Source organism: Balaenoptera borealis (genome assembly GCF_965194805.1).
Source record: "Balaenoptera borealis genome assembly, chromosome: 2".
Taxonomy (NCBI): Eukaryota; Metazoa; Chordata; class Mammalia; order Artiodactyla; family Balaenopteridae; genus Balaenoptera; species Balaenoptera borealis.
The window spans coordinates 30,896,511-30,923,710 of NC_138867.1; the positions used below are offsets into that span (position 1 = coordinate 30,896,511).

At 39.1% G+C, this 27,200-nt stretch overlaps 1 protein-coding gene across 9 annotated transcripts in view; it reads right to left on the reverse strand.

Annotated features, from left to right (window-relative positions):
• Positions 1-1,592: 1,592 nt before the first annotated feature.
• PRLR (prolactin receptor) overlaps positions 1,593-27,200 on the reverse strand; it is a 201,208-nt gene continuing 175,600 nt past the window's right edge. For all 9 annotated transcript variants that reach the window (XM_082382320.1, XM_082382325.1, XM_082382322.1 and 6 more), the window contains 5 exons: positions 22,618-22,787; positions 21,067-21,208; positions 19,708-19,807; positions 19,149-19,218; positions 1,593-17,303 (listed from right to left, as the gene is read on the reverse strand). In XM_082382320.1, the coding sequence (XP_082238446.1) occupies positions 16,281-17,303; positions 19,149-19,218; positions 19,708-19,807; positions 21,067-21,208; positions 22,618-22,787 (1,505 nt within the window). In that variant the 3' untranslated portion in view covers positions 1,593-16,280. The remainder of the gene's footprint in view (positions 17,304-19,148; positions 19,219-19,707; positions 19,808-21,066; positions 21,209-22,617; positions 22,788-27,200) is intronic.

Below are 27,200 nucleotides of genomic sequence, written 5' to 3' on the forward strand. Positions count from 1 at the left end.
CTGTAAGTTTAAAGGCTGTTATGGTGAGAGGCACCCAACAGCATCAGGGGCTGCCTAGGGTGGGAAAGCAAAACACAGCATTCTGAACAACTTCACAGTGGGAAGTTGTACCTTCTTTATTTAAAAGGAAAAATGTTTATTTTGATCACTGTAATGTAATGTATGCTTTTCGTGAAAACAACAAACTCAAGCCTGCCTAGAAAGCATGAGAGAAAGTAAAAATCACAAAAAAATCTAACCTTTATATTTTAGTAAACGTTCTTTCAGAAATTTTTTTTATGTGTGTACCTGTGTATATACATGACGTTTCATAAACTGCTTATAGTCAATAATATAGCTTTTCATTCAAAAAATGTAGATCTGGGTCATCACTCCTAATTCTTTCATAATATTTCTTGATATATTTTATTTAATTTTGGAAAATTCTTGGCCACTGTTACTTCAATAGTTTTTCCCTGTTCTTTCTTGTCCTTCTGATATTTCAATTATACACATATTACACTTTTAGAAATTGTCCCACAGTTCTTGGAGGTTCTGTTATCTTTTTTTTCCCCCACTATATTTTCTCATTGCATTTTAATCTGGGAAGTTTCTATTACCCATCTTCAGAGTTCACTGATTATTTCCTCAGCCGTGTTCAGTCTACTCATGAGCCAATCAAAGACATTTTTCATTTCTGTTTGCTGTTGTTATGTGTTTTTGATTTCTAGCATTCCTTTCAGTTCTTTCTTGAAGTTTCCATCTCTCTGTTTACATTACCATTTGATATTACATAATATCTGCCTTTCCCATTAGGGCCTTGAATGTATTGATCGTAATTATTTTAAAATGTCTGATAACTCCAGTATTTGTGTTATAGCTGAGTCTGGTTCTCATGCTTACTTTGCCTCTTCAGACTGTATTTTTTTTTCCTATCATTTTAGCATTCCTGCAACTTTTTAATGAAAACTGGTTGTGATGTATTGGGTAATAGGACCTGAGGTAAATAAGCCTTTACTGTGAGGTTTTATGTTAATCTGGTTAGAAGCTGGGATGTGTTTGTTTTCTGTAACTGTAGGTGCCAGAGGATTCAAATTCCTCTAGTGTCCTTGTTTTTGTCCCCTGTTATCTTAGGGTTTCCTTAAGAAATTCTCTCTAAATAGAGCCAAGGCAGCTCTTTCAGCTGTAATCCACTGTTACTATACTGGAGGCTTAAAACTCTTATGATTAGATCTTAGTCTTTCAGTGGGCCTATGTCTCTGGACTGGGTTGTGATCTTCACAAGTATTTCTCTATAAATTCTCTGTAAGTATAAACTAAAAAAATTTTCCGCCCTCGACTCCCTCCCCTGGCTTCGTTTTCCCAGTTTGTTTCCTTGAAGCCTTACCCCTTCTGACTATGTTCTTTTTCTTTCTCCCTTAGGTGAGGTAGGAAGCATAGAGCGGCTACAGTGGGAGCAATGCCTTTCACACAGCTGATATAGGGCTCTGGCAAAGTCATCTGCCCCGGAGAACAGATCTTTGTTAAGGTGAAGTCTCTGTGCACATCGTGTGATAGTTACTCTTCCCCTTTCCCAGCCAGAGCAATGAAGGGATCTTCACCATGACAAGGGATCTTCACCTGGTGATGTGCCCGTAAGTAAGGCCCAGAGAAGTTAAGGGTCCTCCTAAAACTCTGGCAACCAGGGAGTTTCTTATTCTCACGCTAGTCCACACTCAGCCTCTGGCAATTTGTCAAAATTACTGTTTAATATTTCTACCAGTTATGGCTCCAGGTTAAGAAGGTCTTGCCTGTGACTTTGAAGATCTGCCTGTATTTCTAGATTTCAGAGTGACATTTCACTCTGCAACCTCACTTCTCTGATGGGTTCAAGAAAAGTCATTGGTTTTCAGTTTGTTCAGCTTCCTCTTGTAAAAATGGGAGTGACATCTTCCAAGCCCTTTACATGGTGGAGAAGCTGGAAGTCTACATACATTTTATTGAGTCCCTATTGATGGACAGCTATATTTTCCCCAGCATCCTAGGACATAGAACTTTGTGCACTAGATTAACTGTTTTTTCCTTTGGAGAAATACTTGAAGAGGGATTTCTAGGTCAAAATGTATGTCTGTTTTAAATGCACTCCAGTAAGTTGGCAGTTTATAATTCAACTAACATGGCACAAAGTTGTTTTCCAAGATGTTGGGTCTTTTGATCTTTTTAGAATTACAGTGATATCCACTGAGTCTGAAAACTGGGATGAGGAGGAAACTTGGGTTCCCTCCCGATCTAGGAGGCATTTGAAATAACACTCCCAGATCTTCCTCTAGTTTCAGAGGTAAAAAGACTATTAAACAGAAATTATTTCCAAGTTATAAGGGATGTTAAGAGACTTCTGCTCTGGTTCTTTTTGTTCTCTCTCCTTCAAGCAGATCAGGTGTAATTTTCTTCATTTTCTATAAGACCAGAGAAGATGAGGAACTACCCCATGACTGGTAAATAGGAAGGACAGGATATCAGTCAAGAGACTTGCCATCTCTATTTCCCAAATAATGAATTACTTTGAAGATACAGAATATACTTCACCAGCTAGGAAAATATTGGAATTTCTCTTTGAAAAAGATAATTGGCAAAAGAGGAAACATGGAAATTCTGTCGTCATGTTAATAATTATAGGGTTTTTAAAATTTGTACACAGGTTCACTAATGATTTATCAGTTAAATCCTGAGTGAGCTTTGCTCTTTGACCCCAATCCTTCTGTCAATACCAGAGCAGGTTCCGTAAGATAACAGCTTTTCCAAAGTGATCCTTTCTCTCTCCTAACTCATTTAGGAGTGACGGATTGAAGGAAAGGGAAACATTTTGGAAAGATTTCAGATAAAACCCAATTTACATGAAACCTCCTATGACAGGTATTCCATTTCAGGGAACGGACTCTGAAGGAGGGCATGCGCAGGTGTTGAGACTGAGGGGCAGAGATGGCAGGTGTGCTGGGGAGAAGAACTGCATGGAGGTGAGGCTCAGACACTGCAACGCTTAGAGTTTCAGGCAGCACTGATTTTCTTGAAAAATGGTACAAAGTCCTTCAATTTAGTTATTAGGATGAACTCTTTGAGCAAAGCTCATCTGGAATTATTAGAGTTAATTCTTTTTTTAAATAAATTTATTTATTTATGGTTGTGTTGGGTCTTCATTGCTGCATGCAGGTTTTCTCTAGTTGCGGTGAGCGGGGGCTATTCTTTGCTGCGGTTTGGGCCTTCTCATTGAGGTGGCTTCTCTTGTTGCAGAGCATGGGCTCTAGGTGCACAGGCTTCAGTAGTTGTGGCACGTGGGCTCAGTAGCTGTGGCTCGTGGGCTCTAGAGCGCAGGCTCAGTAGTTGTGGCGCCTGGGCTTAGTTACTCCGTGGCATGTGGGATCTTCCCGGACCAGGGAGGGCTTGAACCCGTGTCCCCTGCATTGGCAGGTGGATTCTTAACCACTGTGCCACCTGGGGAGCCCCGAGTTAATATTTTTTTAAAGTCAGCCTGGTAAGACTTGGGGACACAGTGGTTACCCCAGCTTTCCCACTAGACTGTGATCCCTGGGAGAGCAGAAAGCACGTCCTAATGCTTCCTGAATCCTAACCAGTGCCTGGCATACATGCTCATCAAGTGATGTTCAACAGTGCATATAGTTGAATGACTAATAGATCACTTAATTGAGGAAGTGTTAAAAGGAGGGTCTTGAATGTTCAAATTAATTCCTTTTTGGTAGAATGTATGGCAGAAACATTTTTGTGCATAGGCCCCTTAGCAGTTGGATTTCTCCAGTTGTTCATTCCCTTGAACTTCACAAACAAAGCATGCTGCCTCTCCCAATCTCAGCAGGATGAGATTTGTCAGAATTTGGCTCCCTGTGACCGGAGTTGATTCTGCAGGGGAGAGGAGCTGCCCTGAAGTTTGGGCCCTCAGATACAGTGAATTAGCTGACTAGGACCTTTACTTATATCCCATTCCTATAATGACTGTTACAGAATTGTTTGATTTAAATGACAAATTGCAAATAGATTTAGATTGCAAATGAAAAATGAAGGAAGATTGCATCAAATGAGAAAAAGGGAACTGATTTATCATCTAAAAGAAAAAATTCTCAAGTAGAATGAGAAAACAAAATCTAGTCATATCCTGTTTATAAAAGAAATATTTAAAACATAATGACATAAAACAATTGAAAGTAAAGGAATGGAAAGAGATTCATCAAAGAATTACCACCCAAAAGAAAACTAGTGTAGCAATATCAGTATCAGAAAAGAAAAATAAGGGTTTTAAGACAAAGAGTCATTAAGGATAAAGGGGATCATATTTAATGATGAAAGGAATAATTTGTTAGGAAGATACACCTAATAATATGGCCTCAAAATATATAAAGCAAAAATGGATAGAATTACAAGGAGAAAGAGGAATTTCTATAATTCTAGAAGATTTTAACTTATTTACAAATCACCTCAGAAAATTATATCTTAAGCAGCACAAAAGATGAATCTCATAAATGTAAAATTCTTAAATAAAATGTTACCAAATTGAATGCAGCAAAGATTGCAAAAATACATCATGACCAAGTAGAATTAATTCCAAGAATGTGAGGGTAATTTAATATTAAAGTATTTTCTCTAAATAAATTCTCTGTTATAATTTACATGTTAACTGAATAACAGAGAAAAGTCACATTATCATATAAATAAATTTGAGAGCCTTTAACACCAATTCAAGATAAAAAAAATATTATTAGCAAACAAGGAATAGAAAGGAGTTTCCTTAACATAGCCAAGTGTATCTGCAAAAACCTACAGGAAACATACTTAATGGTGAACTTTTAGTAGCATTTTCTTTCATGGCAGGATCAACAAAGAATGTCCACTATTCTGCTTCTACTGGAAATCCAACCCCAAGAAATAGATCAGGAGAAAGATATAAGAGTTATAAGGATCAGAAAAGAAGAAAACCCAGTTGTTACATTCTGATGATATAGTTGTAAAAATGGAAAATCCAAGAAAACTTACAAATTACAAGGATTAATAATTAGAGTTCAATAAGGTTTCAGGATACAGGATCAATATTAAAAAAATCAGTGGTTCCTATATACAAGCAGAAACCACTTAGAGTAAGATAATCTTTAAAAAGATACCATTTGCAATAGCAACAAAAATATTATGGTGCCTAGGAATGAATCTAATAAAACACATGTAGACATTTATGATGAATATCATAAAGCTTTATTAAAAACAAAAGTAAATGAAGTGATATACCATGTTCATGATTAGGAAGAAACAATATTATAAAGATGTGATTTCTCCCAGAATTAATACATAAATTCTATTAACAACAATTTAAATCCCAGAACAAGTTTTTAGGAAAGTTGATAGGCTTATCTCAAAATTCATGTGATGAGTAAATGGCCCAGAATTGCCAGAATAATTTTGAAGAAGGTATGGAGGTGTAGGAATTAATTTACCAGATAGCAAGACTGCATAAAACTAGGGTAATAAAACAGGGGAACATTGGAGCATGGATAGATAAAGAGACCACTGGACTGGAATAGAAGCCCAGACTTAAGACTTACGCTTATGTAGGGACTCAGAAGATGACAATGATGGCATAAAAGATGAGCAAATCAGGGATGAGTTATTTAGATCCAGAATGGATTCATTAGGACAATGAGAATTAAAATGGCAACAATAAATTATTTTATGCTCATCAAATTGTCAAAAATTAAATATCTGACAATACTAGGTAATGATTAAGGAGTGAACTCCTACACTGCTGACTGGGGTAGACATTGGTACAACCGCTTTGAGAGCAATTTATCAGTATTGAGAAAATGTTAACATATGTGTCCCATATGATCCAATAATTTCACTTCTAGATGTACATTCTGGAGAAAGTCTTGCAAACACTTAAAATGTGAAACTTGCATAAGAATATTCATTGCAGAGTCATTTATAATAGTGGAAATGGAAAGTTGATCAACACAGGGATTAACAAATAAATTTTACATATGTACACAACTGCATACAGCAGATAAAAACCAATCAACTGGAGCTGTTTGGATCTCAAAAACCCAATGCTGAATGAAAAAAAAATCAAGGTGAGTAATGATATATGTTATTATCTATGTAAAATTTATAAACACGAGAATAATTATATATATTGTTTATAGCTACATATGTATGAAGTAAATGCATTTTTAAAATGTCCAGGAAGGATATACAACTGTAGGGTTGTGGTTACCACTGGAGAGGGAGATAGAGAATTTGGTTATTGAGGGATGCCAATTCCTGCATCCATCATGTTTCAGTTATTAAAAAGAAAAGGTATGCAAATGTAAAATAGATAGCTAGTGGGAAGCAGCCACATAGCACAGGGAGATCAGCTTGGTGCTTTGTGACCACCTAGAGGAGTGGGATAGGGAGGATGGGAGGGAGACGCAAGAGGGAGGAGATATGGGGATATATATATGTATAGCTGATTCACTTTGTTATACAGCAGAAACTAACACACCATTGTAAAGCAATTATACTCCAATAAAGATGTTTAAAAAAAAAAAGAAAAGGTATGGAAAAAAGGTAATATTTGTGAAATTTGGGTGTTGGTAAGTGGATCTTTGTTGTATCATCCTCCCTAATTTTCAAGAGTGTATGAAATATTTTATGCAATAGACAAAATATTATAAATGGAAGAGTCAATTACAGCTGGAGTTCTAAGTGAAGACATGGGATAATTCCAGGTCGGAGGAAGCAAACAAAAGAAAATGTGTATTGTCGGTGCTGAGATTTGTGGCTTAAGCTTCATTTGGGAGAGCTGGTTGTTTATCAGATTTGGAACCTGTCATCTTTGTTGTTCTCAGAAGGCCCAAGGAACTTCTGAGTGCTTCCAAGCATGTTTGCATTTTTAAAGCTTGGGTCTGGCAAATGGCTAAAGACTGGAGGAACTTGAGGGCAGTGGAAAGAGAAGATGTAGAATTTAGCTGGGTTGGAAGCAAGATGTCAGTTTTGATTTAGAATTAGTAGGAAATGAAATCAGAGAATATGTTGAAAGAGGAGTACAAGAATGCATGCCTGGAAAAAAAATGCCTTGGATGAGTGTTCTAAGCCAAATATTTTAGCATGTGTCTGCGTTAGTATTTAGATTGCTGTTTTTTTCCTTCTTCTAAAAAAAATATGTCCCAAAAAAGTTTGTTGAAACAAAGAAAAAAAACCCCCAAACTTATTATATATAAAATACGTGTTTCACATATACAGAAAAAGACCCTCCAAAAATCATTGCTTAAGAAGTGATTTATTGATTCAATTTAAATTAACCATTGCTACCGTTGCAAAAGCAGTTGCTCTGAAAAAGTAATGAAAAATGTATCATGAGATTACATAGTTCAGTAACAATATCAATATTGATCATGTGAAGCAAAACTACTGGCAAATGTCATTGAAGCTCATTTTATAATTTCTAATAATTTATGCAGCGAATGTGTGTCACCTTAAAAATGTACCTGTGATGTTTACAAATTCTTTCAAACACATTTATAAATACAGTAATAAAAATTCCTGAGCTCCCTTAGCTTATACCAGTGTTCGCCAACCGACAATCCATGTGGTGTTTGACTAACACCCTCTAGCCTTTACTTAAAAAATATTTTGTCACATTCGTAAAAGTATCTGTGCTTCAAGTCTGTTTGTAAGTGTAAGTTTTAATGTGAACCTGATCATAATAAGAGAAAAATGCTTAACACTTGTATGGGCAGCAGGAGTTGAGGGGTGAGGTGAGTAGGCCAGGTTGTAGACGAAAGAATCCCAATTTAAGTGTCGAGACCTCCAAAGTAGAATATGTTTTATAGTATGGGTTTTGTCTCACTTGCATTCTTCAGAAGGATTCTCAGAAGTAAATCTGCAAGAATCTGCTTCCCTGGCCAGTAAGGTCCTATTGGAGGCTTTTCAATAACCCCATTTCCTATAGTCCTGCCCTATCTCCCAGCCCCAAGATTTCAAGGTTTCTGTTAAATAGATATTATATCTCCCAGTCCCTCAAAATAGTGGGGGATTTAGAATGTGTAAAAGTTGGTTAGTAAGTTGTAGAGTTTAGTGGGGTTAAGGTTTCAGATATGGTTCTGGCAAGATGTGGCAACATATAATTTCTGTTTTCTTTTAGGAAAGCACATGCGATAATTTTGGAAAATTAGCTACACATTACTTTTCCAACTCGTCATTAATTATATGAACGCCGTGTCTGGTGACTAACACTACAATTTTTTCCAGCTTAAAAGTAAAAGTGTGTCCAGTAATTAAAGGCAGATGGCACCAAGGTAAGCATGGGGGAGTCAGTGTTTCTTTGACAGAAGCCAAGTTTTAGGGAGTGATACTCACTAAATGAGAAATTTCTCATTCCCTGGTGACACATGGCATTAGGGGATTTAGGAGGCAAAGAAGAATTTGTAAGGCAAACCCCACACCATCCCACAATTCTGTAACACAAGCATAAACAGTAGGTAAAGATTTCTAGGTCTAGATCCATTAAAAGTAAAAAGTTATCATTTTACACTTAATCCAATGAATTTGGTCAGAAAAGATGTTGTTAGTAATATGGATGAATCATACTGTTCAAAAGCATTCCATTTTTTAATGGCTTGGTTTTACCTTTATTTTATAATACTTAAATGAGCTTCTCTGATCTGATCCCCATGTGCTTGGTTCCATCTCACGTTATTTTTAGCAGCTTCTTGTGTGAGAGATGGGGTGAAGGAGGGAGATTACGTTTTGCAATCATGTGGAAGGGTGAAGAGAAAGGAGGAAAATTGTTTTGGTCCAATTTACATAAACAATTTCTGGATTATAGATCCTTAGCAGCAAAAATCCATCAAGAAAATTGTTTCAGCCATGAATGTGTTATTTTGCTATTTACATATCAAATAAAAATAAATAGAGGAAGGGGAGGCAAGGGGAATAAGCATTTACTGAGCCAGGCACTGAGCTGGGTGTTTTCAACAGCATGAATAGAAATATAATGATCACATGTTACTGGGATGATTTTGTTTGGCTGATCACATGTTACTGGGATGATTTTGTTTGGCAAGCGTTGTTTTTGGCGTGCGGTAAAAATGAAGATGCTCTGGTAATAGCGATTAGCAGAATCTCCCACACTGCTGACAAGGATTTAACTGTCCGTATTGCACCCTCAGAATGGAAGGAGACAAATGAATAAATCCATGGGAAAGAGAAAGCACAATGTGCAATAACCAAAGATTTACAGAATTAAAGATGCAAGATGAATCAGATGACTATAGTCTTCTATAATTCTTTAAGGCTAAAAAAAATAGGCATTACCATAAGTTCATGTAGAAATGAGTTTTCAAAATCAAAACAAGATTATTTCTGATATATGGCTGATTTTCCCCATACCATAATATCTTTGATGGTTAAAATCAAATAAGGAAAAGGTTTATTTCTAGGGGCTTCAGGGAAGTCAAATTGTGAGAAATATCGCTATCGTGGCTTTGGGTAGCCACCTTGAGGTGACTTACAGTTAGGAAAAAATCTGCGTCTATAGTTTTGTTGGTTTTTACCTGGTGACTTACTATGTATTCTTTCTGGCTCTTATTCGTCAGCCAGTTTTTATAAAATGGAAAAATGGTTATTGAGAAAACCTAGCATAAACCTACTGACTGGTGTTAGAAGGTGTATTGTCATGTAAAAACAAAACAAAACCCCAGTAACATATTGTAAAAATCACTTCTAATTTCCTATGTAATGTTTAAGAATTTTGCTTGGCATTTTCTGGGAAGAGAGAAAAAGCAGAGGTAGTGGTAACTTTGAAAATATGGAACCTTTTGCTATTCCATAGCCTTCACTTCAATATGGCTTTACAGAAGACAGATCACCTAACAGTCCGGTTCTATAGGTTGCTTCGGTTTCCGCGTGAGACACATAAATTGTCTGAAATGACTGATCAAGCAGAAAAACAAGCCTCATGATGCAAATAACATTCAAGAAGTATAAGAGGTCACATGAAGCAAAGCTGGGGGGGTTGACTTTTAAACAGTTGTTGGATTGTACTTTAAACACTTACCCCAGAGCAGCTGTACAAGGGCAACTTATACTACTTCTAGACAAGATTAAGAAAAAAGTTAGTACATTCATGGTTTCATCAGAAAGATATGATTACATATTTTTTTCAGTTTTGTTTTCCAGACATAGAAACAATCATACTGAAATACATATAGATAGATTCTAAGTCATTAAATAATTATTTTCCTTTGTATTACATGGTGAGTTTCACAACAGGAGGATCATATATCTCAATGTGTCATACAGTTTTTGAACCACATAAAGCAATATAATATAAAATCATATAACAGCTACTTTAAAGTCAGGAATATCACATGGCAAATACACAGCTATAGCACTGAAAATAGTCGAAGTGGGAGATGTGACATCTTTCATTTCTAAATGATAAGCAGTTTGAAGGAAGGACATTAGAACAAGAAGGGAGGTAGTTACTTTTAAAGCTTCCAAATCATTTTATCAGGAATTTTATAAAACAAATTGCTGTTCAGGAAAATCGTTGCCATATAGTTTTTCAATCTCAGATAACACAACAACAAGATATTTTGCCCCCTCAGGATTTGTGAAATTTGCATGGAAAAAACTCAGACTGGGTTTTGAAGTGTATCCACGTGAAGCATAATTTGACCATAACTATTAAACTATCATTTTTGATATTGCTACTTAAGTAGCTAAAGTTTTTAGAGTTAATTGTTTTTTCTTTTTAATCAGCAGCAGGTAAAAGGTTAACTAATAGACTGTGATTATCTAAGGGTCTCTCTCTTCACTGACAACAACCATGTAAACAGTACACGTTTTTCCCCTTTACACATCCCAGTGCTTCCTGACATGAAATCAGAGCATAAATCAAAGGAATCAATGTGGACAAAACAGTCGTGGGCATATGGTGTTGTGAGTTACGTACATCTCTTAGCCATAAACTCAGAACACTGAATAGATAATAGAGTGACTATGTCCAATAAAATTTGGGTTTAGCAGGCTACTCTCGGCATTTTGTGGAATCCTAAGATGCCCAAACATTTGGAAACACCCTATCTTTCTATCTCTTTCCTTTTATTGAAATAGATACCATGTAATGGTCTCAGACCAAAAATCACCTTCTTGAAAGACACAAATCTAGGGAGAGAACTCCTGTCTGATTTGCAGATGACATGTATACTGATCATGAAATAAGTCCAGGCCATAACTATAAGTAGAACTTCTGGTTAGGTCATAAGCTCTCAAGCAATCATTTTGTGTTTTTAAGTTTCTGCTTAAGACCTCCACGGCCGAGTCGTCAATGTAGCTGGATTTATTAATGGCCTTTGAATGAATGAATGAATGAATTGGGCTAGAATCTCTAAGCCTGAGGACCTTTAAATGGGGTAACTTGTGACCCTCAACCTGGGTCTTGATATCTGTGTGGCTGATTTAACATTTGACTCAGTCCTTTGACTCAGGCCAAAGTCATCGTTTATGCATAATGTAGTTTCTTGCAAATCCTGTGGCTGCTACTGCACATAATGAACTCTCAGGAAAAATAAAGGCCCTGGAGTGAGAGCATAAGAAGCCTACAAGTTGGACAGCTAAGGAGAAGAGAAGAAGCAAGGATGCTGAATGAAATCGATCTGACTTGGAGGAATGGATCTGTTTTTCTCTTCAGCAGTGTCACAGCCACATGGTCCACTGCTCCAGGTTAAGGCCACACCAGCAATATTTCCCTGTACTGTCCCTGGGCCTTCTACGGAAACCCTGGACTTTACTTAGATCATGAGCATCAAAGACAGTTAGAGCCGGAAGGGGTCTTAGAAACATTTTAGGCCAATCCACTCGTTTAACAGGTGAGGGAACAAGTGGCTAGAGTTTAAAGGACTTGCCTAAGATCACACAGCCTGTTTAGTGGCAGCAGGATGACCTCGACCTGGAAATTGAGTGCTCAGCCCACTACCCTAGCAACAGCACAATTATGCTTGGGCTGAAAAAGAAATTGGTTCACTGAAGTACACACGAGGCTTTCATCAATGACAAATCTACGTTAGCAACCCTGCGGATGGTAATCCAGAGGCCTTTACATCTTTCTGCATGTGTGCAAATTTCCACGGTGCATGCGTTGCCCTTCTAAGGCCCTGGCATGCAAGTCGAAGCCATTCAGAAGTACATTAATGTGTTTTCAAATTGAGGGTCTCAAGTAACAGGGTGGCAGGCTTATTCCAAAATCCTAGCCAGAGTCAATTTCTTGTCAGACAAAGTAAGTTACACTATTCACATCAGCTCTGTGGCAATTCAATGAAACAATAAATTAAAATCCACTCAATAGTTGCTGATTGGACCTTGGACCGTTTAGTCATTCCCTTTCTGGCTTTTTCATTCATTTATCTAAAATGTAAGATTTACTTTCTAATCGATTCACTTTTCTTGCAAAAAGGAAACTTCAAAAAAATAAAAAAGTAAAGAAAGGCACTTTGTAAGATGTGTACAAATCTGTTTCTTTCATGTCTACTCTAAGGAGATAGCGAAATTACTACAGGCAGAGTCAAGTCTTTCTGCCAGTGATGGGCAGCGGCGGGCAGCCTGGAGAAAGAGGCAGATTTGGGGACGGACCCTCCTTAGTCAAGCTGCACCCTGGGGCTCAGGTGCCTCTGGTTGTTCATCGGATTCTCCCGTTCAGTTGGGTCACTACAGGACAGTCAAACTCCTTCATCTCGTACAGATGGTAAGGGATTGACCAGCTTTGGCCCAAACCAGTGAAAGCAAGTATTTAGTACATAACCGCCTACCAGGATTGGCCTTAGGCACTTAGGAGATGGAGAGTCTGTTAAATGTCAGTGACATGGCTGATTATAACTTGTGCTCATTTGAGGTGACTTGTACACATTTGCTAAAACTGACCAGAGAAGATTTTGCAGTTTGAGTTATAAGCGTCCATAAATCATCCATTGGCTATCCCTTTCCGTGTGCTTTGTAACTTGAATATTTAAGTGTTTGTTTATAAAAATATGACCTTTATAATTAAAAGCTTAAGGCTTTTAAAACCAAACGTGCAATGGTGGTGCATAACCCATGGGAGAAAAAAAAACAAACCAGAATCAGCCACCTGATATAAGAAAAGTGTTTTTCTTTCTAAAACTCAAAGCCTCTTTCAATGTCTTTTTAAAAATATCTCATGCCTCTTCTCTCTACACACATATTTGCACATAATCTTAGACTATGATTCTATACCTACATGATGTATAAAATGCATGTGCAATATGTTAAGATCAGTTGGACTTGATGATTTGCAAGTGAAATAAAATGAGCACATCGTTGAAGAGGACTTGTATTTCTATGATAAAGGGCAACTATTTGTTAGCTTAATTATGATACAAGGCATTGGTTAATTATCTTTGCTGGACACTATTCAGTGAATCATGGAATCAAGGAGTCGGAGTTTAAAAGGACATTAGAGATTATCCGGCCTAACATTTCCTTCAGAGGAAACTGAGGCCCAGAGAAGGGAGTTGATCTGTCTAAGGTAACATAATTAGCATTAGAAGCTGGGTCTCTTGACCCCCAATCTGCATACTTTCATTCGACTAGGGAATTCCTTCACAGAAAATAGGCTAGACCATGAAAAAAACACAGTTTATTAAAGAGTGCTAACTGACCATAGAATTATAGCCTTGGCTTTAGTTAACAAGTGGTAGTAATTTACTTGGTGTTTTTTTAAGGATTTAGTTTGTCTTCAGCCATGACATTTTTTTCCATATATGCCAAATTATATATCAAAAGCAGACTATTTTTGAATTTCATACTATCAGAGTGATTGATATACATCTTGGAGGAGATTGGACTGTTTTGGGGAAAGGTTTAGTCTGTATCGGCTTTGAAGGGCAGAGTCTTTTGTCAATGCCTCTCAAGGTGGAATATATTCCCTGGCCCTCTTAGAAGTTGTGTGTACTTTTGCAGGTCATTCTCTACCATTATGTGAATCCTAAACCACTAATGTGTTTTAAAAAATGATGCCTTTTTCTTACAGTGCTGTTCAGTGCAAGTCAAATAGACTCGACCTGTACTTTGCAGGAGAGGATTGCTCCTTGCACTAAAATAAGCTTTAGTGGAAATGATCATCTCGGGCAATGCTTCTCAAACTTCACTGCGCACGTGAATCATCTGGGGATCTTAGCAAAATGCAGATTCTGATTCTGTGGGTTTGAGGCCGGGGTGGGGTGGAGATTCTGCATTTCCAAGCAGCGCCCAGGGGATGCTGATGTAGCTGGTCAGACCATATTTTGAGTAGCCAGGATCTAGGGGATTGAATAAACTTGGACAGCTTTCCCAAATAGCCCCCTCACTCTTAACATGTTGTTTGCATATTTGGAGAATAGAGCCTCAGATTTATTACTTTTGCATTTCTGGAAGCTCTGGCAATGTGTTCACTTTCACACATCAGGCCACTTCTGAGTCCAGTTCCTATCAACATGGACTCATTGGGCTGGAATATTTAGCTCACAGAGGGAGCTCAAATTCTCTATGTTCCAGCTAGTGAGTGGACACAGAAATGGATTTGCTGTCAGGTGAAATGGACATAGAGGCAGGCACGTCAATGAGTCATGGATGTGCTCTTTCAAATGGAGATCCAGGCTTCTGACTGCCCTTGGAGAGCCTGCCCTTGGAACTGACTTGGGGCTTCCGACCTCCATACCCTGGCCTTTGTAGTGGTTCCCGCTAATCCACAGATGCCTGGTTTCTTGGAACTTTTCTTTGGATACTTCTGACGTGAGTGCTCTCCCTGCCTCTGCCAACATTTTGCAAGTGGATCTGCTGGATCTACTCCTGAGAGACACGAACTCCTGGCTTTACTTAAAATGTCCTTCCTGCCCAAGATCGTTCAGAAAAGCAGAACAAGAACCCTCTCTCTAGGACAGTGCGTTAGATGTTACCACTCTCCTTTTTCATTGTAGCTTTATGAATATTCACCCAGAGAAGAGCAGAAGCCCTGGAGTAGCCCTAAATTACAAAGAAGTAATTTCCGGTCTGTGGAGAGCCCTAAAACTCTAGCTCTGTGATTGTTGTTTAAAGTATCCTGGAGATAAAAAAGAATCAGCTAAACTATACTACATTGTGTTGGAAACTGAATATTGTCATCCGCTTCATATTCCTCAGTGGGCTTTGGGTTGGTGTGGCATTTTATTCCACAAACAGGGACTGCATATATCACTCTGTACTGTAAATAGTCCTTATAACCACAAAGCAGAAAATACTGTACCCACTGAATAGGTAAACAGCTGTCCTGGGAAGGTAGAAAACAGTGTTTTACTTACCTAAGTGATAGAAAAATAGTCTTCAAAAATACATTGTTAAACTTACGGGTTTATATTAAAGTAGAATTTGTATGTACAGTAAGGCAGTACTTCCATTAGCGATTATCTTTTAAATTAAAGTTAGTCTTTTGGGATTTTTTTTCACTAACAGAAGACTAGGGTGTGTAATAAATTATCTATCATGCTGAAATGAAGCAGGAAAACATTTTAGAAGGATTCACCACATGAAACTCATTTGCCTCTTATGTAAGAAAATTTCACTTTCTAAAACTCTATTCTTCAGAAACTTCAGAATGAAATACAATTTAGGGGGGGGGGAAAATCCATGCTTAATAAGTTCAAACTATTTTAAGAAAAAATCGGAGGCATCCTTTTTATTTGCATATTGGCAATGCGTCATTAAGGTAATAGGAACGGATGTAAACAATTTGTCAGGTGTTCTAGAATGCACTCTTTTTTTTAAGTGTGTTTAATTTGGTCAATCCTAATAAAATGAAAGAGGAGTGCAAAGGTTAAGCAATTGGTCTTCAAAAGTGGTTTTCATGGCATTTTTCTCATATCTACCATCTTCCTGTGGTAAACAGTTTTGACTAGTTCATATCCTTCTGTCACATACCAGACCATGAAAGCCTGTTCCAGGGGATATACCTATTGGCACTGTCCCTCAAGAATACTAAGCAATGTGCTTTTATTTCATTGAACACATAATTTTATAACTGATAGCAAAACGTAAATCTACAAATCACACGAAACTAAACGATTTGCTCTGGAATCAGCTGTTGGAGAAAGAGGCAACTGGTTGAAAATGGATCATGAAGAGGAGTGACCTGGGAGTTTGGTAGTGCCATTCCAACCCCGTTCTCGAGCCTTCTCTGGTAGAGTGCATTTCATGTACTCTGTAGTGTTACCTGAAGGAGAATCACATTTTAACCCATCCTTCCATGAATCAAGCTCTCACTGAAAGGAGTGCATAAAGCCTGTGGGATGCAGGTAATCCAACCCACCGAGCTGGAGTCTGCAGTTGCTCGGGGCCGCGGGGAAGGAGGCCAGGTCTACCTCGGCCGGAATCTGTGGCAGGGATGGCGGGGCCTCCTTGGCTGGTTCTTCAAGCGGAGCCAGGTCTTGCGCTCGCCGATCCTGCACCAACACCAGGATGTTGTTATCCATCACCCGGGACACCTTCGAGTACTCCTTGCTGGTTTCAGGGGTGCTGGTCCTCTCCGCCCAGCCGCTGTTCTCGTTTGGTTTCGGGAGCAGTGCCAGCGCTCCATCTTTGCTGACTTTGTGGATCTCCACGTACTCCAGGGGTCTAGCAGAGATCGAGGGGGTCTTGTCCTGGGGCAGCAGCCGTGCCGCGTCTTGGTCAGTCTTGGAACGGAAGCTTTCTGACTCCCTCTGCTCAGCTGCCTTCCTTTCCCCGCCTGTCTCAATGGTTTGCGAGGGTTTTAAAGCATGTGTGTCTGTTTCGTCCAACAAAGCGGATGCAGCACCTGCCGTGCCCAGGCCCAGCTTGCACACATCAGCAACGCTGTGGTAAGATGATCTGGGGTAGGGCAGGCTGGGGGGCTGCAGCAAAGGCCACGTTGAAGATTGGGATCCGCTGGCATGAAAAGAGGGGATTTTGCCTTCCACGCTTGTGCTCTGAGGGTCTTGGGGCTGGGTAACGTTTGTTTCGGGTTTCTCTGCCTTCTCAAGGCCCTCAGGAGTGTGGAACTTGGAGGGATTGGCCCGAGGTTCATCAGACTTTTCAGACAAAAGGGAAGGGCTGTCGCAGCTGCCCCGGCCAGAGTCGCTGTCGGGATCCAAGTGTGTGGGCCTCACGCCTTGCCCCGGGTGCTCTTTGGAGTGAGCCGGCATCAGCTGCTGGCCTTCACTGTCATCCACCTCTAAGAACTCCACCAGTAAGTCCTCGCAGTCGGAAGTGGGAGGGAAGTCTTGGCAGCCCAGGGCGCTCAGAAGTTCTTCGGACTTGCCCTTCTATTGAAACACAGACACAAGGCAAGAAGGCTGTCAGGTTCGTAACATTCCAAATCGACATCGCAGCCAAGTCTGTGTTCCTGACTGTGGGACGGTGGGATGTGGTCACGGCCTAGCAGAATTTCCCAAACGTCACACATTTGTGTCCCAGGCCATCTAGAATCACCTCCTGGACTATTACTCACCTAATATTTTTCTTTAAGTCAATTCACGATTTTAACTTAGTCTTTCTCTAAGCAATAAGGATCACGAGTTGAATGGGCAAGTAGTATCTGTGCATAAAATAAAACTATAACTATTAGATAAGAAAAGCTTGGGAAACATCTAAACCCATAGTGCTCACGCGTGCACTTGGTACTGGGACTCACTAGTTCTGAAATCTGGTTGCTGGCCTCCTAACTGGCTCCTTCACCCCACGTTCTAGAGTCTGGGAGTGGGAAGTTGATTCTCATCGTTTCCTTCTTCTCTCCCTTCTCTTCCTTGCTTCTCCCTCCCCGTCCCTCCCTTCACCTCCCATCCCACTCCTTCATTTCCTTCGGCTCCATTTCCCCTCCCTCCACTCCTCCCCCACTTCCTGCCAGCCCGTATTCCCTCCATCTCCTTCGGTTCCTCTCCCTCCTCCTTCTCCTCTCTATCCTCCTCTCCCCCCACTTCTCCTTCGGCCTCCTCTTCTTATTTTCCACGCTTCTCCAGATGCTCTGACTTAGGTCAGGGACTGCTGCCTAAATCTTGGCTCTCTTACTTATTAAAGGGTCTATGGCTTTGTATAAGCTGTTCTGTGATCCTCAGTTTCTCCATTTGTAAAATGGGAATAATAGTACCCATCTGGGAAAGTTCTTTTGAGAATTAGGGGTAATGGCATTAAAAATCCAAGAACTTTTTTTTCTGACACAAAAAGCAGTTTTTAAAAGTCATTAAGTCCCTGCGGCTACAAGGTCAAATTGCGAGCTAAACAATAATTCATTTAGTTAGCTGAGATGTTCATGCTGGGTCTATAAAGGTCAGTGCCAGAGACTGGAGAGCAGAATAACAGCCCAAATTCTGGGGCTCTAGTTCCTGCTCTGATATCTGCAATCAGAGTGAATGCCATCAAGCCAAATTCCCCAGGACTCACTCTTCACATTCTTGTGCTTTTGGCCTCACAGTGGCTGGGGTCAAGTGACAATGTGTAGGTGACTGCTTTTATATACATCAGTGTTAAGCAGAAGGTCAAATTGAAACTATATATTTCAACCTGCAGAGAAATTTAAAATGTTCTAACACTGAGAAATTTAAAATGTTCTAACACCTCTTTTCATTTGAAACACTTAAATTTAATTCCCACTTGAATCGGTCTAAGTGGGCCCTGGCAAACACCAGTTCCACTGTACTGAGCCAGTCTTAACTGAGCTCTCAAACTGAGCAAAAATTGCAATAGGATATTCTGTTACTATGGCCTTCTGTAAGGAACATTCAAGTGAGAGCTTACACCAAAGTATGACGGAGGGGCTGGTGGTAGGTTCCTTGTTCGTATTCATCAAAATATAAACCCTCTTTCTCAATTGATTATTTGTACAAAATGTTTTTGATGGGGCTTATGAAAAGACCTGATAAACCTAGCAAGCATTCCTATGTGTTTTGAGGTTTTCTTGGCTTTCTTTCATTGCCCTCTGACACTTAGTATCTGATGGTAAGTACCCTCATGCCTCCCACATCTTTCTGTAAACACACCTGTTGAAGAGGAGGGACAGCTGGTCCAGGATGGCCGAGCTGACCAGGCTGCACTGATGGGAACTGTGTGCTCGTGTGTAAAGATAATGAGTTTAGAGAAGCTGGTCACAATACATTCTTACCTCTGGCACTTACCTCCAGCAGATGAGTATCAAATCCTTTTATTTTTGGCCCAGGAACCGGAGGGAGGATGCAGGTCACCATGCTATAAAAAGATTTGTGAGATAAGATAAGTGCACATGTTTTCACTTTGTAATTTTTGAAAGATTAGCATTATCTCCAAATAGCTGCTACGTGGACTACGGTAGGTAGAAGTTAGAGCTCCGAGGCTACGTGAAACTAACAATCAGTGGTGAAGACAATGAATAATTCTAGAGGTCAACATCAAAATGAATGCTGGCTAATTAACTCTGGCTGATTCTGAAACGACTAGGGGATTATTTGCTGTTCTTGCCAGATTTTTACTATTTCACAACTGTGAGCCTCCATTTGATGGAAAGAGCATCAACTTCAAATGTGTCTATTCTGCTTCTGCTAGCACTGATAAAAGTCTTTCATGGTGAACACACTGCAACTAATGGCTAAAATGAGGTGCTTGAATTATCTGTAGGTTTCCATCATTTTTGTATTGTCTTTTTTGGCCATTATCCCTGACAACCATGATTGGGAGAAGGGTTGATAGACAGTGAAGTACCTGTAGCCCTTCAAAGCCACTGCCCAGACCATAATCAAACAGATGACAGCAGAAAGAACGGCCACAAAGATCCACACGGTTGCATCTTTCATTGAGAAGTCTAAAAAGCAAACAGCCAGAAAGTTTTGATCACATACAGCATCATTAAAAACAAACAAACAAACGAAACAAATCAATGAAACTTTTGAACATAAGTTCCACCCCTCCACACCTTTTCTGATTTGAACATCAATCCAGAGTAATATTAATGATGGATTTAATTTTTTCCAATATTATTAAATTTTAAAGTTGCATATATTTTACAGTACTCTAAAATTTTCAAAATCCTTAAAAATATTATTTGATTTGATACTTTTATAGGAAGTTCAAGGGTACATGGTCAGTTGCAGTAATAATAATTAAGAAAGCTAACATTTATTAAGTTCTTAGTAAAAACCACATGGTGTTAAGCTCTTTACATACATTGCCTGTATGTAAAGATGAGGAACTGAGACTCTAAGAGTGGTTTACCCAGAGGCATGTAGCTATAAAGTTGCAGTCTGGGATTTGAACCCAGGCCTTCTGCCTCTAGACCCTGTGCTTTTATTTCGTAAGATCCAGGGCTGGACTGGATGCACACTCTTATGGCCTATAATTCGGTGCTCTTTCCAGTATGCCAATGCGAGCCCTGATACTTTGGCCAGGCAAGTTGTCACAAGAGCTAGGCTTCGCCATGCAGTTCTGGGCAAGACTTCTAACTCCACTGACCTTTGGTTTCCTCCCTTTCAGTTCCTAACGGCAATTCTGTTCTCTCTGAATATTTGAGATGGTTGGGAGGAACAAACAAGGTAAAGACTTTGTAAACTGTAAAGTACTTGAGAAATGCAAATGATTCATTTCCTGTAGAATGCCAGCTGCCATGTTTAATAGCACTTAAAGAATTGGGTGCCTTTTATATACTGTTCCTTGACTAAGAGACCAACATGTAATTGTCTTCAAGGACTGAAAATCAATTCATGCTTTTCAGATGGGATAGCGCCTTACAAATTTTGGGAGAACTAGATGATGACCTTGAATGATAGGAATGGGGCAGATAGGGAGGGCAGAATGACTGACCATCAAGCCCTCTGAGACATTTCAAGCCCATGACTGCAGACTTATCCTAGAAACTGGTCCTCACTGACAGTGACCCAGGGAGCAATGCTATACTTCCAAATGTCTTTGTGTTGAGTGGAGAGATGATAAACTCACCTCTACTCATTCTTCTGGCTAAGACTCAAAATAGTTTCTCTGTTAGTAGTTACTACATACAAATTTACTAAACTCATTCTATTTTAAAAATATTTAGGAGTATAAACAAAAGGGAGCAAAGACACTCACCATTAGGTATCTGGATGGAGCTCTCTGGGCTCCACTCACTCCAGAATCCATGGTCTGGCTTGCAGTGAACCTGGACAAGGTATTTCTGTCCTGGATATAAGCTGAGAATCTTAAACTGAGTCTGCTGCCCAGCGAAATGAGTCTAAGGGAGGCCAAGGAAAACAGAAGTCACTCTGACTTGTGTTATGAAGAAAGAGACTTTTTCTTTAGGCAATAAACTATTGGAGGAGTGAGGCCAAATGATCACACTTAGTAAATACCCTGTTCACAACATTCCACCCTCTCAGCCCATCCCTTCCTCCTGTTAAATACTGCTCACACAAAAATCAATAGGCTTTCTATCTCTCCATTTGGAACTCTACTTCAGAAAGACAAATGTTCTGCTCCCTACACCTTGCTTTCTAAATTCTACATTATGGAAGGTGACTAGTTAATAACATTGGAAAATTGTTCTTTTCTAAACTCTAATAAAATAATTGATTCAAGGATCATTCACTGATGTAAAGCCCCTAGGTGGAAGAGAACTGGGAATTCATGAACACTGAAGCAATTGTGCACAAATTAAACATGAGTTTACAATCAAGGGATCAAGATGTGATCTCCCCGATCCAGAGGGCACTTTTAACATCATTTATGGTAGGTTGAGAAGATGATCTTTGTTTCCTGATATGATGGAATATGAAGCATATATATCACCTCTGAAGTTTTCTTGCCAGAAATTGTTCACCTAGAGTCTAATCAAGTCTTTAGACCTAATGTCTGGTTACAGGAAATATGGGGACAGAGAAACTGGCTAAATGACCTCACAAAGAACTAATCAGACAAATGCAGAAGGTGGGGCATTCTATGTAACAAGTGGCCCAGTCTCCTGAGCACGTTGAGAGTGAAGGGATATATCAGCCAGCCACAGTGAGTGATTCTGGAGTGGATTCTGGTTTGAACAAACCAGCTGTTAAAAATATTTTTTGAAGCAATTGGGGGAATTAAAATATGGACTGGCCATTAAATGATATTAAGGGATTCGAAAAGATGATATTAAGGAATTTCAATTAATTTTCTACATGCGATCCTATTATTTTGGCTATATTTAGGAATATTCCCTTTTTAAAAGAGACATATACTAAACTATTTAAGAGTAAATTATCATAATGCTTATAATTTATTGTACTATTTGTTTACAATGAAGTATTTTAAAGTGAATAAAAATGCCATTAGCCATGGACTGGTTACACTGACATTTTTTCCTCCCACTTAGTGCCATTTAAGTACTCTCACAGATGTTAGATCTAAGATATCCTGAGGGAGGTGGGTTGAAAACCCGGCAGAAGTGGCTGTTCAGTTGCAAGGAGCTAGTCCTGGGAGAGCTGTAAAGATGAGCCCGCATCCATCCCAGTGGAGGGGAGAAGGCCCTTCCACACATGGGTGGGTAACGTCAGCATCAGGAAGGCAACATGGTGGCCCAATAATTAGGGGGCATGACCTATTCTCAGTTGGAGTACTTCATCTTTGCCAAAGGACAGGGTTCCCTCCAAAAGCTTCCGGTTGACTCACCTCCCACTCAGCTGCTTTCTCAGGTTTTAATCGAATTTCATACTGGAGTGTGAGCCAACCAGATCTTACATCAACCAGGGTGGGTGGAAACCATTTTATCCACAGATATGGTTTGCTGTCTTCTGGCTGTTTTAATTCCAAAGTCAGGTTCACAGGAGGGTCTGGTTCAACTGTAGATATGAAAGAAACTCCACATTTAGTCAAATATGGGTATCTGAATCCAGAACTATATGACTTAGAGGTAGATCTCTCTACCTTTTTTCTCTCCATGGTTATGAGACACTTGGTATTTGATGTCAGGTTCCTTTAAGTACAGGTCTGTGAACGCCTCCTTAAGGGTGAGGTGCCTAGGCCATACTCCCCAAAGCAATCTATAGATTTAATGTGACCCCTATCAAATTACCCATGACATTTTTCACAGAAGTAGAACAAATAATCCTAAAATTTATATGGAACCATAAAAGACCCAGAATTGCCAAAGCAATCCTGAGGAAAAATAACAAAGCAGGAGGCATAACCCTCCCAGACTTCAGACAATACTACAAAGCTACAGGAATCAAAACAGTGTGGTATTGGCACAAAAACAGACATATGGATCAATGGAACAGAATAGAGAGCCCAGAAATAAACCCACACACCTATGGTCAATTAATCTTCAACAAGGGAGGCAAGAATATACAGTGGAGAAAAGACAATCTCTTCAGCAAGTGGTGTTGGGAAAGTTGGACAGCCACATATAAATCAATGAAGTTAGAACACTCCCTCATACCATGTACAAAAATAAACTCAAAATGGGTTAGAGACAAATATAAGACATGACACCATAAAACTTTTAGAAGAGAACATAGGCAAAACATTCTCTGACATAAATCGTACCAATGTTTTCTTAGGTCTGTCTACCAAGGCAATAGAAATAAAAGCAAAAATAAACAAATGGGACCTAATCAAACTTACAAGCTTTTGCACAGCAAAGGAAACCATATACAAAATGGAAAGACAATGTACAGAATGGGAGAAAATACTTGCAAATGATGCAACCAACAAGGGCTTAATTTCCAAAATATACAAACAGCTCATACAATTCAATATCAAAAAAAAAAAACCAATTGAAAAATGGGCAAAAGACCTAAATAGACATTTCTCCAAAGAAGACATACAGATGGCCAACAGGCACGTGAAAAAATGCTCAACATCACAAATTATTAGAGAAATGCAAATCAAAACTACAATGAGGTATCACCTCACACCAGTCAGAATGGCCATCATTAAAAAATCTACAAATAACAAATGCTGGAGAGGGTGTGGAGAAAAGGGAGCTCTCTTACACAGTTGGTGGGAACGTAAATTGGTGCAGCCACTATGGAAAACTGAACAGAGGTTCCTCAAAAATCTAAAAATAGGGTTGCCATATGGTCCAGCAGTCCCACTCCTGGGCATATATCCAGACAAAACTATAATTCAAAAAGATACATGCACCTCTATGTTCATAGCAGCACTACTCACAATAGCCAAGACATGGAAACAACCTAAGTGTCCATCAACAGAAGAATGGATAAAGAAGATGTGAGATACACACACACACACACACACACACGCACACACACAATGGAATACTACTCAGCCATAAAAAATAATGAAATAATGCCATTTGTAGCAACATGGATGGGCCTAGAGATTATCATACTAAGTGAAGTAAGTCAGAAAGAGAAAGACAAATACCATATGATGTCACTTGTATGTGGAATCTAAAATATGGTACAAATGAACTTATCTACGAAACAGACTCATAGACATAGAGAAAAGACTTGTGGTTGCCAAGGAGGAAGGGGGTGGCGGAGGGATGGAGTGGGAGTTTGGGATTAGGAGATGCAAACTCATATATTGAATGGGTAAACAACAAGGTCCTACTGTATAGCACAGGGAACTATACTCAGTGTACTGTGATAAACCATAATGGAAAAGAATATAAAAAAGTACATATATATATATGTATAACTGAATCATTTTGCTGTGCAGCAGAAATTAACACAACATTGTAAAGTAACTATACTTGAATAAAATAAATTAAAAAAAAGAGTGAGGGCCCTAGGGCGCTGGCTTGCCTTACCCTCGTCTCAGTCCTGCTGGCCAATCACATTTTCTCCATTCATTTCTTACCTCCTCAAATCAGTCTCCATTCCAGGTGAGAGAAGAGTGAGTGTAACTCTAGTGGACTTGGCATTATACCCTACAGTTGCCTAAAAAAACAGCTTTAGAAAATTTGCCACTAATCCTAATGCTTGTATGTTACTAAGTAAATACCTAAGAAACATTGTTTTATATGGACTTACTAAATAAACATCAGTTATTTAATATAAGTTTTAATTTGAACACAAGACTGAGAAATGCTGATCAAAACATCTTTGTACAAAGGTGCAAGTAAAATGTTCAAGATGAATCCCTGAAAGCAAAGTTTCTCAACCTCAGCATTATGTGTATTTTGGACCAGATAATTCTTTGTGGTAGGGGCCTTCCTGAGCATTGTAGGACTTTAGCAGCATCTCTGGCCTCTCCCCATTAGAGGCCCTCTCTCCCTGTGTTGCAAACACCAAAAATATTTCCTGCCATTGCCAAGTACCCTATGGGAGGCAAAGAGCACCCAGTTGAGAATCACGTTTCAAGTGTCTTCAGCATAGCTAAATATTTCTCAGTGACAACAACGAAATCTATTTCTGAGAGATTATGTGCCAATATCCTGTACTGCACGTTATCGCTGGATGAGATTCAAGCTGGTAGACTTTACTGTGGTTAAAACTGCGTTGTAAATGAACTTCTGTGGCCTGTCACCAACACTGTGTGCTGCAGGGTTATATGAGAATTCCATGAACACTTCTTTTATTATTTTGAAAAGTATGGCCCAACACATTCTTTCACCAGAGAATTTGTTTTCCAGAGTCAGCATGAATTTGATCCATTCATTAATTTCACTTTTTAAACATACTACTTTTCTTTAGTGATCCCATTTTTGTTTTTGTGAATAATCTTCATTATAGCAGTTGTACATTTCAGAACTTCTCTTGCTTTCACTGTTTTGACCTTAAATATTAAATATTTTAACACTTGAGGGCAGAATATTTGAGGGCAAGGAAATTTAAGAAAGAAACTATGAAAATGGAATTATTGGGTGTTTAGCATTTTAAAGACTTCATATCTCAAGTAAATTTATATGAATGGAATTTATTTTATTCCTACTTGTCAGTAGGGTTACTTTTTGATTTTCTTAAGCTAAGATCAAATTCTGTTTCCATCCCCATGCTCATTGCAATAATTTGCTGGGGAGAGACAGAATTCAAATGGGTTCCAGTTGATGTTGGAAGCTTTTCTAGTTTTTAAGGATCAGTCACTGATAACACACCAGTGGGATGATATACAGCCCAATACTTGAGAGTCCTAGCCTGATTTTCCTTGTTGGTTGGTGTTAGGTAAGTCAGGAAGACTTGGGTGACCTTGAACCTAATTAGCTACTCCTTAGGTTAGCTAAGGCCAAGCCATCTCTTGTCCTAAGCCATCTCTTGTCCTAAGATTCCCTTTGTCGTCCCTGCTAAACCATACAGATCACTGCAGTTATGTCTCATTGCCCTGCAGCTCAATGTTGATCACGCAAAGCAAGAAGCAGCTCTCAGGTCGATTTGGCTTCACTTTGCTAATGACTTCTCCAAACATCGTGGTTGTGATCCTGGCCTTCAGCCTTCTGTTCAAGCAGCGCTATTTACTTCCCAAATTCTTTATTTTGAAAAGAATAGCTCCAGTTGCTAAGATACATAGGTATATTGAGAATTGAATTTGGGGCAAAGCAGTTTGGAGCAATTCCTGTGGATGGAGAAGCAGATGAGACTCTTCTAAGAGGTGTTACTCCATGAAGCAGCTCTGTCTTTCAGGGAGAGAAATCTCAGAAAAGAAATCCCAGCTTGCCAAGGGAGAAGGGGACATCGGTTGCAGGGGGATGGCTGGGGAGAAGGATTGATAAGGGAAGCTAAATAGAACATTCCTGTTGGGTGCAAGGGGATGGGAAGAAGGGTCAAAGGAAGGCATAAGGATTTTACTGTCTTACCGTCATAAATAAAAATTGGCTTACTCAGCCATAGAAAAGAATGAAATAATGCCATTTACCACGATATGGATGGACCTAGTGATTATCATACTGACTGAAGTAAGTCAGACAGAGAAAGACAAGTATTATATGATATCACTTATTATGGAATCTAAAAAAAGGGTACAAATGAACTTATTTACAAAACAGAAATAGAGTCACAGAGGTAGACAACAAACTTATGGTTACCAAGGGGGAAGGAAGGGGAGGGATAGATTGGGAGATTGGGATTGACATATACACACTACTATATATAAAACAGGTAACTAATAAGGACCTACTGTATAGCACAGGAAGCTCTACTCAATACTCTGTAATGACCTATAGGGGAAAAGAATCTAAAAAAGAGTGGATATATGTATATGTATAACTGATTCACTTTGCTGTACAGCAGAAACTAACACAACATTGTAAATCAACTATACTCCAATAAAAATTAATTAAATCCAAAAAA